The sequence below is a fragment of the Alligator mississippiensis genome, chromosome 12 (genome assembly GCF_030867095.1).
Source record: "Alligator mississippiensis isolate rAllMis1 chromosome 12, rAllMis1, whole genome shotgun sequence".
NCBI classification, from domain to species: domain Eukaryota; kingdom Metazoa; phylum Chordata; order Crocodylia; family Alligatoridae; genus Alligator; species Alligator mississippiensis.
Window position 1 is genome coordinate 15,078,388 of NC_081835.1, and position 16,076 is coordinate 15,094,463.

Here is a 16,076-nt window from a genome sequence, read left to right on the forward strand (position 1 = left end):
TGCTTGCAACAGGGCTTGCAGCTTCCCAGCCGTCTGCTGGGAACAGCCCAGGCTCTGTGATTGGCAGCAGCTACCCAGAACCGGGGCCGGTGGTGGTGTGCTGAGCAAAATGGTCTCATGTGCCATGCTCAGCACGCGTGCAGGGGGTTGCCAACCCCTGTACTAGATGGTTCCTTGGAAACCTTTTGACATGCTGAATACCATATGCTGTACAGGCACTCCTCACTTAACAACCGAGTTCTGTTCCTGCGACTAGGTCGTTAAGCGAACTGGTCAATAAGCGAGGAGCCGCCCCTTGATACTGCGTGCCTTGGCTTGAGACACCGCGCTGCCGTTTCCATGACCAAAGTTCTCGTACTTACGACCAGTTCTCGCTGGTCGTAAGTCCGCGCGGTCGTTAAACAGGTAGGTCGTTAAGTGAGGAGTACCTGTACTGGCTTCAGTTCATTGCTAAGGACCCACCCATGAGTCCCAGAGAAAGGAAACAAAACTTGGTGCACTTCATCTAACGCAATTTTCAACTTGGGTTGTCTCATCCTGTGAGCATTTTTTTCTTCAATATGTGGTCTCCTGGGGAGATAAAACTTAAGGACTACAGGTTGTTGGTAAGTGCTTGGTTGTAGCCCTAACCACTAATGTATTAACCCCAGACTAAAACTGAATGCAGCCCAAGCATCTGACTATACTTACAGCTGAAAGGCAATTGAAGCCAGTTCTCATGACTTCTTTATATTTTCCCACTCTTGAGGTCAAAAAAGGTCAGCCATTGGTTAATCCTTCCCCAGTTGCTCAGAGACATTGCAGATGGATGGACTAAGTCATGCTTGACACAAATATGTACCATTCATTTTCTGTGTGGCGACAGAATACATTTTTGTATGGAAGAACAAAGTTACCCAAGACCAACATTTTCTGTGACATCACAAATTTTTCTGTTTAGAAAGAATACATTTCCCTTCAATCTTTCCATTTAGAAAGAATGCATTCCCCTTCTTGAGTTGACACTGATCTTAACTCAAACTGGGTGTATTTTTGCACACCTTTTTAAAATACCTTTGATATTAGCTGGTTCTTTTCACAGCACAGGTATTCAATGTGTAGGATCAGGGGAAAGTAGGGCTGGAACGTCACAAGTTCCTTTATTCTAGCCCCCCTGCTCAAGGGAGGATCATCCCTGACTAAACCATTCCAGAGTCTGTGTAATCTGCTCTTGAAAATGTCCAAGGATGGAGATTCCATAACTTCTCTGGCAGGCTGTTCCAAAGCCTGACCACCCACATAGTCAAAACAATCTGATCTCCAACCTAAATTTCCACTGCTGCAGCTTGAGGCCATTGCTCCTAGTCCTGTCCCCTACAGCCACAGAAATAAAACCCAAACATCTCCATCTTCTTTATAAATTAGCTTTACCGCTAACAAAGCTTAAAATTCTGCTTCAAGTTAAGCACACGCCAAATTGGGCCTTACACTTACAGGTGATCACCCCATTTTTACAAACTTTTTCAGTGGTTTCAGGAAGACCTCTGGGGAGATCTTTGGCTGCCCTGGCAGTTCCACTCTGTACTGGGGGAAGGCCTGACCTTCCTGTCTTTTATCTAAAATCTGCAAAATTCAGAAAAAACTTAGAACAGCCAAAGGCCTCTTTTTTAAAAGCAGAGTGTCCAAGAGTTTAGGTCTCAAACTTAGGTTTGATGAGTGCTGGTATTTTCCAAAACATGGATCTGCAAAAGTCAGTCTCTCACTGCACTGTTATCTCAACTGTTTCAAGCTTGAATCTGTTCAGCCTAACAGAAGGGTAGTTGTGGCTGAGAAGGCAACCTGGGACTAAAGAGGTAGACTACATTTGTGGGGGCTCCTACATCTTCCAAAACTTGACCAATGTAAAGCAGTTGAAGACAAACTGCTCCTTCATACTGGCTGTGTGTGGCTAACAAATGTAGCTGTCTGGTGGGACCCAGCAGCAGCCTGGGAAGGGTTTCCCTGTCTGGAAGTGCTAGCCTTAATCACGGTTCACAGAAACGATTCCTCTAGTTGTCCCCTGCTGCCAACTGCTTTCTGCTCTCTGGTACAAGCAACTGAGCAGATGCACCCCCCTGAGCTTGGCTCCATGTTCCATTTCTACAAGTCACAGCTCTTCAAGGATCCTCAGGGCTGGTTGTTGGGAGGTCCCATGGCTCCATACTAACCTCTTGCTCCACTTCAGCTCCTCCCACCTGGAGAGACTTCTGCAGGGGTGTTGGTGGGGGCGATAAATAGTGCCACAGAGACAGAACATCTTCCTGCTGTGCTCCCTGGACAAAGATCTTCCTGCTACCTGGACTGTAAAGCAACTCAGACAATGTTTTAGAAAAATAAAGTCACAGACTTTTCAGCCAAGGGTAGGACCCTGATAACGTGAAATGTTTGATGTCAGTGGGAGTTGAGTTTGTATCAAAAGAAAGGACTGCTATTAAAAAGTAGAAACATTTATTTAAAAATATAAAAAAATAGTTATCAACATTTAATTACAATTATTACCTACATTGCAAAACATATTTGACAAAAATACTGGGATCCAAGCACTCAATGATCTGAACTGTAAGTGTGTAGAGCAGGCATTTCCACTTCATTTTATTGGGATATGAAGAAAGAGGCAAGGAGTTAAACGCTGAAGCTAGTTAACACAGTTTTCAATCAAGACTCAGTTTTTCATAATTTTCCCAGAGCCAGGCATGATATATATTTAGTTTGTGATCTTGTGGGTGTACCTGAAAGATAATCCAGGCATAAGATTTAATGTTTAATCAAAAAGTTTTGTATTAAAAAATTCTGTAGCACTGAAGCATGTCTTTGAGAAGCCTCCATACCCATAATCTAGGCATTAGATTTAATGTTTAATTAAAATGTTTTGTATTAAAACACTGTAGCATTGAAGCATGTCTCCGAGAAGCCTCCACACCCAACTCCAACCTGCTTTACAGAGCAAGGATAAGAGTGCAGCATGTTCCTGAAATAAAGGGAGTAATGTTTGATCACCTACGCGATAGTACTTGCACCAACTGAGAAGCCAAGTTATATGATAATCTTGCTGTATTGAGTACAACTGCCATGCCCAACAATTTGTGAGCAGGAGAAAGGCCTGGTGAGGGTGTGGAGTTTGGACAGAGTGAAGACAGAAGAAATAAAGGCAAGTCAGAGAAGACAGTAGGCATTAGAGCTGACATGTAGAAAGGATACCCAGGGAGGATCCAAGAAATGTAAAAATAAAGCAGGGAATTAAAGATAACTGTCACAAATTTAGGGCAAGAGCAAGTGTTTCTAAGATCAGGGCCTTAAAAGTATTCTGCAAGTTCTTCCTTGTTTCAACCTGAAAATTTATTATTTTGTCTTTGTTTTTGTTTTAATCCCCAGGGTTATGCCAAACAAAGCCAAAGCCAGCTGATGTCAAAGGCAAGACTCTTGCTGCCTTTGACAAACTTAGGATGCAGCCTATTTGAATGGCAGCATCACTTACCTCCTTCCACTCATTAACACAAAAGATTCTGTAGGAATCATTTCCATATTTTCCAATTCCATGCAGTTCAATAGGGTACTTCCATTGCTTGCTCAGATACTCATCTAGAGAAAATAATCCCATCCTTTACCACATGAAAACAAATGTACTTATTGAAAAGCCTCACAAGAAAATATCAATAAATACTTCAAATCTGGACAAACCCTTGATTTTTTCCCCATTAAAAACAGCCAAAGTTCCCATTTTATATAAAACCTCTAAAACTTTAACTAAGTTTTTTACATTAGCAACAGATGGAGAATTCAAAACAACCAGAGCTGGGGTTTTAATGCCATTTCCTTACTGACATCTATTTAGATCAGTGGTTGCGAACCTGAGGTACAGGTGCTACCAGATATCATGTGCAGCCTCTGTATGTGACATGTGGCAGATTGAGGAGAGGACAAGTAGCAACAGCCTGGTCAGGGAGCAAAAAGCTGAGCAGCAGCTGAGGTAAAGGAAAGGTATCAGAATGGCACTCAGGGAGCGTTTGGAGCTAATTTGTGGCTTGCCTGCCAAAAAGGTTGACCTAAATCAGGGGGGAGCCATTCTACCAAAATGTTCAAAATTACCTGAAAACTTGATAATGGCCTTCGCTCTCAGTTCATAGAGGCCAAGAGGTTTAAGCAACTCTGACACTTCCTTCCAATCAGCTGTTCTTGTGACTTCAGGAGAAGGGTATTTCTCCAGAAACTCCCAGAGTGCAGGGATTGCCATTTTACCTAGCCAGAGACAATGTGGTGAATAAAGATGGTACTTTCCATTTGCAACTATCCTAACTATTTTGAATATCAGTGACAGGGAGGAGCTACAAATCAGGTAAAGTTCTTTATATTAATACGGCTTGGACTGTGTTACCCTCTTTGCTCTTTTCATTATTGTCATAAAAGCCTAACTAGCTAAAGCTCTGATCCTGTAACACCAGCCACGTTCTATAGCCCACCTCAGGCCTTAAGTAAGCAAAAACAACTTGCAGACAATTACAAATTAAACTATTCTGTCAAGGCTAAATTCTGCATTGTATAACTCTGTTTACCTGAAGTTTTGTTGAGAAATATGGTTGCAATGAGGAGTTTCCAGGGATCATGAAAGAGTATTTCCTGGACCAAATTAAAAGGAGACCGAGGAGGAGTCCATTTTCTCAAGGCCTTCCGCCTAGGTGGGCTTGGAGCTACACACAAAGGCAACATAGAAAACCTTTATTGAAAAGTATATGGCAAATATTTCTTGAAGGATACTGGAGCAGATTCAGACCCACGGAGGCAATTAATGTCTTCTCTCTTACAAACTATGAGGGCATCTGTGGCCTGGCACTGGCCATGACGGCTTCCATAATTCACACCTGTTTCAACACTGCAGCAGTATAGAGCTGCCAGGACATGTCTGACTAAACAATGTATCCTGCAGCTTACCCAGGCTCCACCCTCATTATATACCCATCTTCTCTCCCTAGGGAGGTAATGGAGACCTGGATCAGCATCAAGGCATAGAAGCTCTCTATGAAGAAGGCCTTAGAGGTGCCCTACAGCCATTTGCATCATCTAAGCACAGAGTGGGTAGCTAGATGTGGCTGTCACATTTGACATTGAAGAAAAGGCTCTAAGGGCAAAAATGTATCTCATTTAGTGCAGGATGTCTCAACTAAGACAGTAACCAAGAAGGACAGATAATATTGAGGAAAATGATTGTGTGTATGATCTGCTGTTGAGTTAAAAATTAGAAAAAGCCCTTTCAGATATTCCACAACAAAGCTATCAAGTGTGAATAATATTCAGATATGACCAACAGTGGCTGGATTAAGCCAGCAACACTGAAGTGAAAGACTCTATTCCCCCATACTCATTCTTGATCTATCTACTTCCCCAAAACAGGGGTCTATTTCTATAGAGACTGGTGTACCTTCTTTATTGTATTTACTGGAAAAATATGGGCTGGTTCTCCTTCTGTCCACCTGTGTTCTTGGGCCATAATCTTCTAAAATGGAGAAAACACATTGGGATTATCATGTGCATTCAGATCAAATGGAGAAAGACAGAATTAAGAGATTAATTCTCAAGCAGGTACTCTGAGGTACTTTGAGATCCTTTCAGAGGTGCAGTGGGGTGCTACACAGTATTAACACTGTTAGATGCACAGTCATGAAGTAAACAGATTTCAATAGGAATCCACAGTATTAAAAACGTTATGACCTGTTGTGCTCAGAGTTCTTTGCAACAAAAAAACTGTTCTTTTATTTTTCCATGGTCAAAAAATCTAGGGAAAATTAAGTGGTATTTTATGAGGGATGACTCGTCTAATAAGGGGTGCCTCAAGTCTAAAAAAAACCCCTGAGGTATCCTGTTATATTTCACACATTATTTTCCTCTCTATATTGTGCATGAAATACAAACACTTGTACTGGCACTGCTGCATGGACAAAAGCAGTGGATCCACCCCAGTGTCTAGTGTATTTCAACATCTGCTAAAAAAAATAATTAAATGACACATCCTTAACATAAATTTTCAATGTAGTGAGCCCCTGGGGACTACAAAGGAGCACCAGAGACCTAAATTTGCTCCAGGAATTACTGTATTATCACCAGAAGAAAGCTGAACAAGTTTAGCTGTATTACTTGAATTAAAAGTAGACAAACTTCTCAAAACGAGTTCTCAATATGAATAGAGCACTTCCAGTACTAAACTACAAACAAATTATCATGAGGAAAACAAAGTCAGGGATTTAATGTACAGGAGCTACTGTGTAGTAATTGTCTGTGTGTTCAGCCTGACTTAGTGGCATAGGTAAATTATCCCACAGTAACTTATGTCTCTTTCAGAGGAAAAAGTTACCAGGGGTTAGTTTCATGTGGTTTTACCACAGAGAAGCTGCTACCGTGAATATCCCCGTCTTCCTTCACCTTATAGTAACTTTTTTGTGTACCTGTGTCCTTAGATACAGCAATATGTGATACTGTACAACACCAGTGCTAGAAAGGTTATATAGACTTCCATGCAAACACACCTCAACAATATTAGCTACAGCCAATCGTAGAATAGGGAAGACTGAAATACATACTTCTTTTTTATTATTACTTAGAAAGCATGCTTGACTGAATTCTAAAATAGCGCTCTGATCCAAAATGCATCTACCAGTGATTTCCCACCAGGGTGCTACATTTTCCTTGGTTGCCTGGAGATTCTTTCCAGGGTGCCAAACATCAGTTAGGTGTGCAAATATGATTCACAAGAGAAACCCAAAGATTACAAATAGGAAACCACAGTGTTAAAAACATTCTGACCTGCAGCCTTTCTGAATTCTCTGCACCAGAAAAATTGCTGTATTATTTTCCATAGTGAAAAAAACAAGAGGAAATGAACAGTTGGTATATTCCAAGACCTGCCTCGAGTCTAACGAGGGGTGTCCTGTATCAAAAGAGATAAGAAACACTGGTATATACCTTTCAGCAACTTAACTGATGTCAAACTTTTCTTGTCACAAGGCTGTGAACTGCTGATTTCTGTTTGAGCATTAGATTTGAAGTCCTGGCTCTGCAAAAGCATTTCATCCTTCCCCTGCCCAAATTCTGATTCTGCAGAGTTCTCCTCAGAGTCTTTTGTAGCTGTATCATCAGAACTCCTCTCTGAGCAGGCTAACTCCACTGTGGTTCCTGATGCCTCTTCTGAGTGAGCTAAGACTGCTCCAAGATTCACCTCTGATTGGGAGTCCGATGTCAATGCGTTTCCTGAGTCTCCCCCACACTTTCCTGTATCCACATCATTTGAGTTCTGATCACCACTATCAGAAGCACAAGCATTATTCTTTCTCTGGAATGTTTTGCTTTTATTTATGTCAACTTCTTGTTTATTACACGGTATTTTTCTCTGTCTTTTGTTCTGGGTACAAGCTGGATTCTTTTTTTCTGACCTTTTTCTAGCTTTCTTAATTTGAACTCTTTTTTCAATTATCCCATTTTCTTTAACCTCCAAAGAATCATCCTTTGGTTTACATTCTTTAACGACCAAGTCTTCTGTTCCCTGGGTGAACGTGACAGAAATGTTTTCCTGCTCTTCATCAATAGTCTGAAGTACCTGAACACTACCACCGCCTTTACCATTTTGTGCACTAAACTCTTGTTTTGTATTGTCATGTTCCTTTTTCTGTATTGCGGTTTTCACAGCTTTTGCACTGCATTTTTTGGCTCTCACCTTGGTATTACTTTGAGCAGGAGTAGTAAAATCAAAATCTTCTAGTTTAAGACCGGTTTCTCCAGTTTTATGAAAATACTCTACAAGTGCACGTTTCGATCTTAACTTCACTCCTTCAGGACTGAGAAAGAAAGGTATATGATCAGTGATTACTTACTGTTTCTGTTTCTTAATCTAAAAAATATGCAATGCAGCCTCCTTTTCTAAACATAAGCTAAAATACTGGTTCATGTTGCAAGAAATAATCTAAACTAATATTTAAGGAAAAGGAAGGTTAGCTGAATATGCCTTTATAGATAATCTTTCTTTTAATAATTGATCAAAAAATACTTGTTATAAAACAAGAAAATGTGTGATAGTATCCTACACACTTGATTAAGCATTTTACAGTCTCACAACATGCTTCTAAGGCATATCAATGTTTTATTTATAGCTTTGCATCTTATTAGTACGAGGCACAAAGTCATAACATGACTCATTTTAAATCATGCAGAACTTTTCTCTTGACTTTAAGCTAAGCCTCACAGTAACCTGTGTGACAACTCGGGAAAGAACCCAAGACATGCAACAGCAAGGCCTCTGTTCTGCAACACATACTTTCTGTCTAGTAGAATAAATCAAGGGCACAAACATTTAAATTACTGTTCCCCTTTCATGATGGATTGCTAGAAATGTTTACCTGATAAAATAAACATCATATTTTCCTGCAGTTTTGCCTGATTGTCTTTGCTTTGTGATCTTCTCCCATCCATTTGGAGCGACTTTGTGACATGCAACAACCACTTCAGAGACAACAGCTGCATCTTCTTTACGCAGGAGACTGTTCTCGGCTATGGTCTCAGTACCTTCGGTTTGTGAATCAAAATGTTCTTCTGTCTCTGTCACTAACTGGTTTCCTTCATCTTTTGTTTGCATGTCACTTCGGTCACTGAAGGCAAACAAAAAGAAAATTTATCCTTCCAGACAGGTTTTCTAATCAGAACTGCTATATTTCAGGAGCTGCAGAGAAATGAAAAAAATAACCAGCCAACAGCCAGCCACGATCTGATATGCAAGATTGAGCTCGTTCTCTCTGACAGCAGATGTCCGCAGAGCTACAGAAATAGCACGATCAGCCTTTCCTATGTGAAACAAGCATATATTTGTATGCCTACGTATGTATGTGTGCATGCACATACACGCAAAGCTGTGTGGTTGCTCTGATCTTGGATCTGACACGAGCCACCCCTCGTCCTGTACTCTGTAATAACCATGAGGAGATAAACGAGGGCGATTCGGGACTCGACCATCTCGTGCCCTCCAGAAAAAACTGCCGAGACCGGTCTTTTGAAAAAACAGGTTTCTAGCTGTGCTCCTCACATCCTTTTCGAACATAACCGGTCGCCCTCCTGAGAGCCCAGGGGTCTGTCATGTACCACGTGAGCATGCTGTTATTTGAAGACATGACACACGCGTGCCCGTGCCACGTGGGCTGGAGAGGAAGGACCGGCTGGCTTGGCTCCACGCCCTCTCTCCGATCCAGGCTCTTGGCGTGGCTCCGCCGGCGGACGAGGCGGTGCCCGAACGGCCCCACAGGGGCGAGGAAGGCACTCATATGCCCCTCGCTTGAATCACAGTGAAGATGCCTGTGGGACCCTGGCACTTGGCTGCTACGTTGGGGCACCTCAGCAGCATGTGGGGCTCTGGACCCCCTGGCCCAGCACCCGCTCCAGCCTCCCCTCAGGGCTGCAGCGATGCCCAGCGCAGGGTGCAGGCCCCGGGTGCTCAGCACTGTGTGGGGGGGAGGGGGGAGCGGCCCTGAGCCAGGGGGGCAAAGCCGCCATCAGCACCCCTCGCAGGCGCGAAGCCGCACGTCACAGCAGTGACGTCACTCCTGCGTGCCCTCCCCGCTCCGTGACATCACCTGTCCCCCCCCACCGCATGACACCAAGCTACGGAGGACAGTGGTGGGAACAAGCCCCGCTTGTAGCCATAGCAACCCTACCTGCCCTTTCCTTGCTCCCCTACTTCCGGGGCCGCCATGTCGCGGCATCTTAGCGTCACGTGATGACACGCAGGCTCGTGCGACGCACGCGCGGCCCCGATCCCGCCAAAAGCGAGTAGCACCGCCCAAAAACATCCTGCGCATGCGCCCGGACGAGACGTCCGCGTACTCCGCAGCGGACGCTCCGCCTTCCGCGCCTGCGCGGTGTGGGCGTTGGCTTCACTTCTCCCCGCCCCTCCCCGTCGGCGCCGAGTGGGCCCCTTGCGCATGCGCGTTGCCTGGGACGCTGCCATGTAAATAAACGAACGGCGGCGGGGGAAGGGGAGCCGCGGCGGCGGGGGGGGGTGGGAGCGAGGAAGGGGGCGAAGAGGGCTGACGGGGGGGGGACCGGTAGGACGGCCGCTGAGGGAGGCGGCGGGCGGCATGAGGGCGGCGCTGACGTGGCGGGACAAGGCGGAGCAGTGGTAAGAGCCGGGCTGGGGGGAGGGCAGCGAATGTTGGCATGCGCCCCGCCCCTTTCCCTCGAGTGACCCCGCCCCCTTGTCCCAGGTGGCCACGCCCCTTGCCCGAGCCTCTGCTCTGCTTGTTGCTCTGTCCCCTGGGGGACCCCGGCCCGGGACCTGGAGGGCTGGGGCCCCCTGCCCAGGGACACGGGGCTCAGCGCGATGGTGCCTTTCTCATCGCACTGGCACGCTTCTGTCCACTCTGGTGTGGCTCTGCACGCTTCTGCCTCGCTGGCGGTGTTTTCCATCCCGGTTCAGCCTTGCGCTGCCCTCCGCCCCGGTTCTGCCACTGCCCCCAAGAGCGGTGGCTGAGAGGGTGCGGAGAGCAGCCCGCGTCCTGGTCTGTCAGGTGGCATCAGCTGGCAGAACGGCCTAGGCGAGGCCTGGGGCACGTTCTCGTTAGCTCGGGGAGATGGGTCGTCGTCACCCACGTAATAACGGGACGCGAGACCTGCTCTGTGGAGCTGGGCCATGGCCGTGCTGGACCGCGGCATGTTTCCGCGATCGCTCCCCGTCCTGTTTCGTGCTCCTGTAAACCTTCCCTTTTGGGTTTCTCTCTGCAGCATCTACGACCTTGCGTTTAAACCCGATGGGACGCAACTGATCATTGCAGCGGGAAACAGACTGCTGGTAGGAGAGCGCTTTAAGTTTTCCCAACGGCAGCGATACGGTGGGGGCTTGATGTGCATTCAGTTAATCTGTTGAAACAACTGTCAAGAGAGCTCTCCTTTCTTTGCCTTCCCAATCTGCCATTACCTGTCGGTGGCCTTCAGTTATAGATGGCCTCAAAATATACTAACATTTTCCAGTGTGTCATTTTTTGGAGTTTGTTTGTTTTAAATGAGGACTCTTTCATGTGACTTTAGGCCAGGGGCGAGCAATTACTTCAGGTGGAGGGCCGCTTCATGAGTTTTTTGGTGTGCTGTCAAGGGCCCCATGGATAGTCCAGCTCCTTGTCGGTTGCCCAGCCCCCTTGTCACCATCTTGGGACTGGATGTCCCACCCCCCCTAACCCTTGACCTTTCCTACTGGAAGTCCTTCCCCTTGCCCCCCAGAAATCCCCCTTTTGGGAGGTGGGGTGCCATCTTAGAACTAGAAAAAAAACCAAAATCATACACTAGAAGTCAAATGCCTACTATAGCATCTTTTAACTTTACTACAAAAAATATTTTTGTCATGGTTTGGGTTTGTGTTGTGTGTATATAGAGGCGATTGTATATATTGCATATAAATAAAACCTTATTTTTGAACATTATGGGGTGGGGGGGTGTGGATGTGTGTTTGGGAGGTTGTGAGGGGGTATGGCTGTGTGGAGGAGCATAGGGTATGTTGGGTTGTGTGTATGTGGGGGGGTGTGGGTGCAGAGGGTGGGGGTGGAGACCCCCCCCACACTGCCCATGGGTCATCGCTCTGGCCAGCACTGTACATTACAGCAAGGGGCACAGCCTCCACCCAGCTGCCTATATCCAGAGCCTGAAACTTCTCTCCCATGCTGAGCATCCCCAACAGGGAAGGCACTTGGCTCCAGTACGTGGGGCTTCCTCCTCTGCTGTGCAAATGCAGGGGCTGCAAGCGAGTGACTGGGAGCACTGGCTATACAGGTAGGTGCACGGAGGCTGTGCCACTCCTTGCACTGGCCAAAGCCATGTCCCGCTGGGCACCTGTGCCCTAAGTGCCCCACCTGCTGCTGCTCCCTCAGCCTGCCAGGGCTGCACACTATAGGGAGTGGCAGGGGTGGGGTCCCACACCCAATACTGTCCCCCACACCCAATACTGTCCCTCACACCCAAACACTTGCCCACCCCAGCTCTGCGCTGCTGCCACCCCCTGGGCACAGGCTCCGCACTGCCACCAGCCCCATGCTTGGGGCTCCCTCCCAGCTGAAGCCCCGCCCCCACTGCTTTCCTACCTGCAGCTGGGGGGAGCTGCAGCAGCAGCAACTCTGCATGGAAACTGCACGCTGACCTGCCATGCCCTTCTGGTCACGAGGGTGGAAGCGAGGCCATAGGGTACATTTTTGGGTCTGTGTACATGCGAGTGCCTCGCTCCGATCCTTGTGGGTGGAAGGGCTGGGTGGGGCACAATGTGTTGAGGGGCCCCAGGGGCCAGATGACAGTGCTTGAGCTGGATCAGGCCCACAGGCTGTATTTCGCTCGACCCTGCTTTAGGCCTAAAAAGATTTTGATGACATGAGGGAAGGGGTTAGTATAAAACAGACTATCCAAGTTAGCTGCCTGAGAGCATTAGATAAATGACCTTTGTTTATATGATCCTTTAACCTTTATTCTCCCATGACATAATACCTGGCTGTCAGTGCTTAGAAATAAATGCGTGCTCTAACCTTGAGGTCAGCAACCTGGAAACATTGCAACTGGTCCACAGACATAGGGCTTTGGTATTCAATCATGAAGATGTTTGACTGTGGGTCCTCTCCCTGTGTCACTAAGAGGGACAGAAGTGGTGGTTGTGACTGGGCCCTAGCACTCATCAGCTTCTGGCTAGGGGTGAATCCTTCTGGCCTACAGCTGGAAAAGGTTTTCTACCCCTGCTCTAGTATATTAAAAGGCAGCATCTACTTAAATGCTAGCCATTTTCAAAAGACAAGTAGTTGTAGCTACCACAACTAAAATCTGGTATGAAGATTTTAGAATAAGGTCTTACTTACGTTTTTGTAGATATAAGTAAGATCTGTCTCTTTTTGCTATGTAAAAGGTTCATTCAAACAGGGGGAAACTGACTAAATGGGGAAACTGCAAAAAAAAAAAAAAACATGCACTTTGAAAATTTTAAACTCTTGTTTAGTTCTTTAGTTCTTATACTTCTAGGCCCCAGTTCCACAGAGCTCCTTGGAGGACTAGGGCCTTATATTATTCTTTGTTTATTATTATTATTATTTATATAGGTATATGATACATCTGATGGAACCTTAATTCAGCCTTTGAAAGGACATAAAGACACAGTGTACTGTGTGGCTTATGCTAAAGATGGTAAGTGACACCTTTCTGGCTTTCTTGGGGAATGCTCAATACCAGTAACTTCCTGTGCCAGCTGCTGCTCTGTGTACATCATCTCCTGAAACACAAGTAGTGTATCTGTCTTAGCAGGTGGGTTAATTCATTCAGCAGCAGATGAAAATAGTTTTAATAAAGCTAAGAGCCCACTTGCAGCCTGAACTAAGGCAGCTGCTCCCAATTCTGGTTTAGGACCTGGTGAGCAAGGACCATTGAATATGCAGCAGCATGGCACTGCCTGGTGCAGATATAGCTGTTTCCTTACATGCTTTAATTTATAAAAATGAAAAGTAATTGGTTTCTTCCTCTTTGTATTGCAAACTGAGCAGTGAAAATACCAAAGAGTTCTAATAGTCATACTCTGCCTTTCATCCTGTGGTTTCAAAGTACTTTATGAACCCTAGATGCAGAAGAAAGTTACCAATATAGGTCTCAACATAATGTCTCTGTAGTTGAGTGGGGACTTAAGTGGGGCTCTGCATGAGAGTAATAATATTCATGTCTGCAGTGCCCCATTGAGATCAGGGTAGCTTCATATGGATGCAGAAGTACAGCAATGTGAAATCAGTTAAGGATTGCATCCATTAGTGTTTGAGCTCTAGAGCTCAAACTGTTACAAAGAACTTCCTGCATTCACTTTGGTTAAACTGAGTATTTGGAGAAATTATTCTTAAAAGTGTGGGTTTCAGTACTATATTTAAATTTCTAGGCAAACGTTTTGCATCTGGCTCTGCTGATAAAAGCGTGATCATTTGGACTTCCAAGTTAGAAGGCATTCTGAAATACACGTAAGTGAGCCCTTTCACTTCCTTGCCTTCTGAGCCTACAAAATTTGGTTGTGGATTTCTGCTCTTAATGACTGTGAGTGGTGCTGGGAGAGATGGAGGACTGTTAAGTTAATATAGTTATAGTTCAAAGCCCAGCTCAGAGATGAGGGCTGGTACTTGTCCCTCCCGAGTAGTTCTGACTTCTGCCCTGATTTGTATGCATACATGTAATCAATGTGGCATTTACTATTTATTAAGAGGTTCACATGTAATTGGTTTTACATATTCAAGGCCAAATTCCTCTAAAGAACTACACACAATACTTTCTAAAGCCAGCAAGATGCACACAGAGATATTGCTGTGCAAATTTGGCATATCACACTTAAATGAGATTAATAAAACATGCTGTAAAACATGATTAACTGGCTGTATTGGATCTAGTCAACACACTTGGGGCTTTGGTAACATTCAGTAGCAGGGTGCTTCCATGGAGATGAGTGGTGGCAGTGGCTGTGTTGCAGCACTTGCCCACCTGCCTCTGACCCAGGATGGGTCATTCCAGCCCACATCCAAAGAAGGTTGCCTACCTCTGTTTTAAGTAATTCTTGATGTAGTCTGATGAAAGCTCTGTTTTAAGGACTGAGTGCTATCTTTAACATAGTAAGCATTTCTTTTCAAGTGAATATAGTTGCAGGTTAGTGTGATACTGCAGATAATTGAACTAAGTGGTACTGTATCTGTCCTGCCAGAAGGTGGGGCAGGATGGCACCGTGACAGGGGGCCACTCGGGGCCGAGGTCTGCGGCCCGCTCACCTGTCACTGTGAGCAACCTCCCGCCTATCTTGTCCACCATGCCTTCGATGATAATTGATTCAAACTGATGTCAATTAAGCGGGAGGCTGCCCATTGTAACGCCCCAATGCCAGGGGGCGCTCTGCGGCTCCTACCACCCAATACCGCAGCCCAAGCCTCGCAGATGGCATCATGGTGTTCTCACAATCACCGGCCCCACACTGGGCCCCAGAATCATCCACACAGGACCCCTCTCTGATCCTCTCCAATCAGGCAGCCACTCCGCTGTCATCCGGGCTACCTCACCCCCCCCCAAAGCCATGTTCCCCTCTCGGGTGTGGTCCCCCTGGGACCTTCGGCCACTTGCCCTGGCCCACCTCCAGGCCGGTCGGGACCCCAGGCCTCCGGCTCTTGGGCGTCCCTCGCGGTGGGCCCCTAGCCCTTTCGACTACTGTAGTCCTGGCCCCAGCTTGGGCCAGTCGAGGGTACTCTCCCCTTCGGGCTGGGTCTCTAGCTGCTCACTCGCATCCTCAGGTCTCACCGTGCCACTACTCCCTTTCTCCTAGGGGCAACCGCAGCACCACGTCCTGTACTCAATCACGCTTTCGGGATCCGCCCTCTCTGGGCCCCTCACAACACTGGCCCTCCAGGCCCCCCAACAAACACAAGGGGAACCCACCTAGTGGTGGTGGGAGCTAGGGGTTAAGGCCCCCCAACCCATCTTTCACTGGTGCGGTAACTGGCCTGGCATTTCCTAGGGGCTCCCATGCCACTGAGAGCCCCACCAGGCCACCCACTCCCGGCAGGGTGCAGTTTCAGGTTATGCCCAGGACCAGGAGCCTCCTTACCATGCCCTTGCAGCTTCCCCCTTACCTCCAGGTTGTTCTCAGCAGCCCTTCAGCCAGACAATGTTGTTGCCTGCCCTCCAGCAGCTAAACTGCACTGTTTATATAGGCAGCCCTTGCCTCTAAAATGGCTGCCCTCGTCAAGCACCTGGCGGCTGCCAGCTCCAGGCCCTTAAAGTGGCAGACACCCCCTGTGCTCTGCCACAGGCACCTTAGGGTTGCATCCAGATGAGTGTGGCTGTGTAGTATGTGGTGCTGCAGACCTGTCTGCAGTGCCACACATCGACATGCAGCCATTTCCAATGCTGCTACTTTGCAGCGTGGGGATGGGAGGTTGATTCCGGGAGATCCTGGGGTCAAAACAACCTGCGTCAAAAAAAGAAGGTGGGGCAGAGCATGTGACAGCAGCACACACCACCCAAAATCAGGCTCTGGCCAGCCGGAGTCATGTTCCAGC

General features: G+C 46.7%; 2 protein-coding genes and 1 long non-coding RNA gene across 6 annotated transcripts in view; 1 reads left to right on the forward strand and 2 right to left on the reverse strand.

Annotated features, from left to right (window-relative positions):
- Positions 1-2,449: 2,449 nt before the first annotated feature.
- On the reverse strand, positions 2,450-9,832 carry MBD4 (methyl-CpG binding domain 4, DNA glycosylase). Of its 2 annotated transcripts, XM_014605496.3 has the most exons (8): positions 9,702-9,830; positions 8,397-8,645; positions 6,970-7,838; positions 5,432-5,506; positions 4,569-4,703; positions 4,105-4,254; positions 3,494-3,597; positions 2,450-2,747 (listed from the first exon to the last, which is right to left on the reverse strand). In XM_014605496.3, the coding sequence occupies exons 1-8, from the start codon at positions 9,737-9,739 to the stop codon at positions 2,670-2,672; spliced, it is 1,698 nt and encodes a 565-aa protein (XP_014460982.2). In that variant the 5' UTR covers positions 9,740-9,830; the 3' UTR covers positions 2,450-2,669. The 2 variants fall into 2 exon arrangements, with proteins under 2 accessions (XP_014460982.2, XP_059571926.1); XM_059715943.1 differs by lacking the exon at positions 5,432-5,506 and having other exon boundaries at positions 9,702-9,832.
- Positions 9,833-9,975: 143 nt separating this feature from the next.
- The window catches only part of IFT122 (intraflagellar transport 122), a 36,432-nt gene continuing 30,331 nt past the window's right edge, over positions 9,976-16,076 (forward strand). For 2 of the 3 annotated variants that reach the window (XM_014605510.3, XM_014605514.3), the window contains exons 1-4: positions 10,066-10,165; positions 10,768-10,834; positions 13,107-13,191; positions 13,925-14,003. In XM_014605510.3, coding sequence (XP_014460996.1) covers positions 10,125-10,165; positions 10,768-10,834; positions 13,107-13,191; positions 13,925-14,003 — 272 coding nt within the window. In that variant the 5' untranslated portion in view covers positions 10,066-10,124. Of the gene's footprint in view, positions 9,995-10,065; positions 10,166-10,767; positions 10,835-13,106; positions 13,192-13,924; positions 14,004-16,076 lie in introns of those variants that run through there. The other variant, XM_059715940.1, reaches the window with a different exon arrangement.
- LOC132244528 (uncharacterized) lies at positions 12,382-15,691 on the reverse strand. The gene is made up of 3 exons (XR_009456091.1): positions 15,648-15,691; positions 12,870-12,954; positions 12,382-12,646 (listed from the first exon to the last, which is right to left on the reverse strand). It is a non-coding gene; the product is annotated as an uncharacterized LOC132244528 (long non-coding RNA).

Coding starts and splice junctions, on each gene's coding strand:
- MBD4 (XM_014605496.3), bottom strand. CDS start 9,739: ATGGCGGCCCCGGAAGTAGGGGAGCAAGGAAAGGGCAG. Junction 4,255..4,568: donor ATTTCTCAACAAAACTTCAG/GTAAACAGAGTT, acceptor GTCTCTGGCTAG/GTAAAATGGCAATCCCTGCA. Junction 2,748..3,493: donor GTGTTAATGAGTGGAAGGAG/GTAAGTGATGCT, acceptor ATTATCTTTCAG/GTACACCCACAAGATCACAA.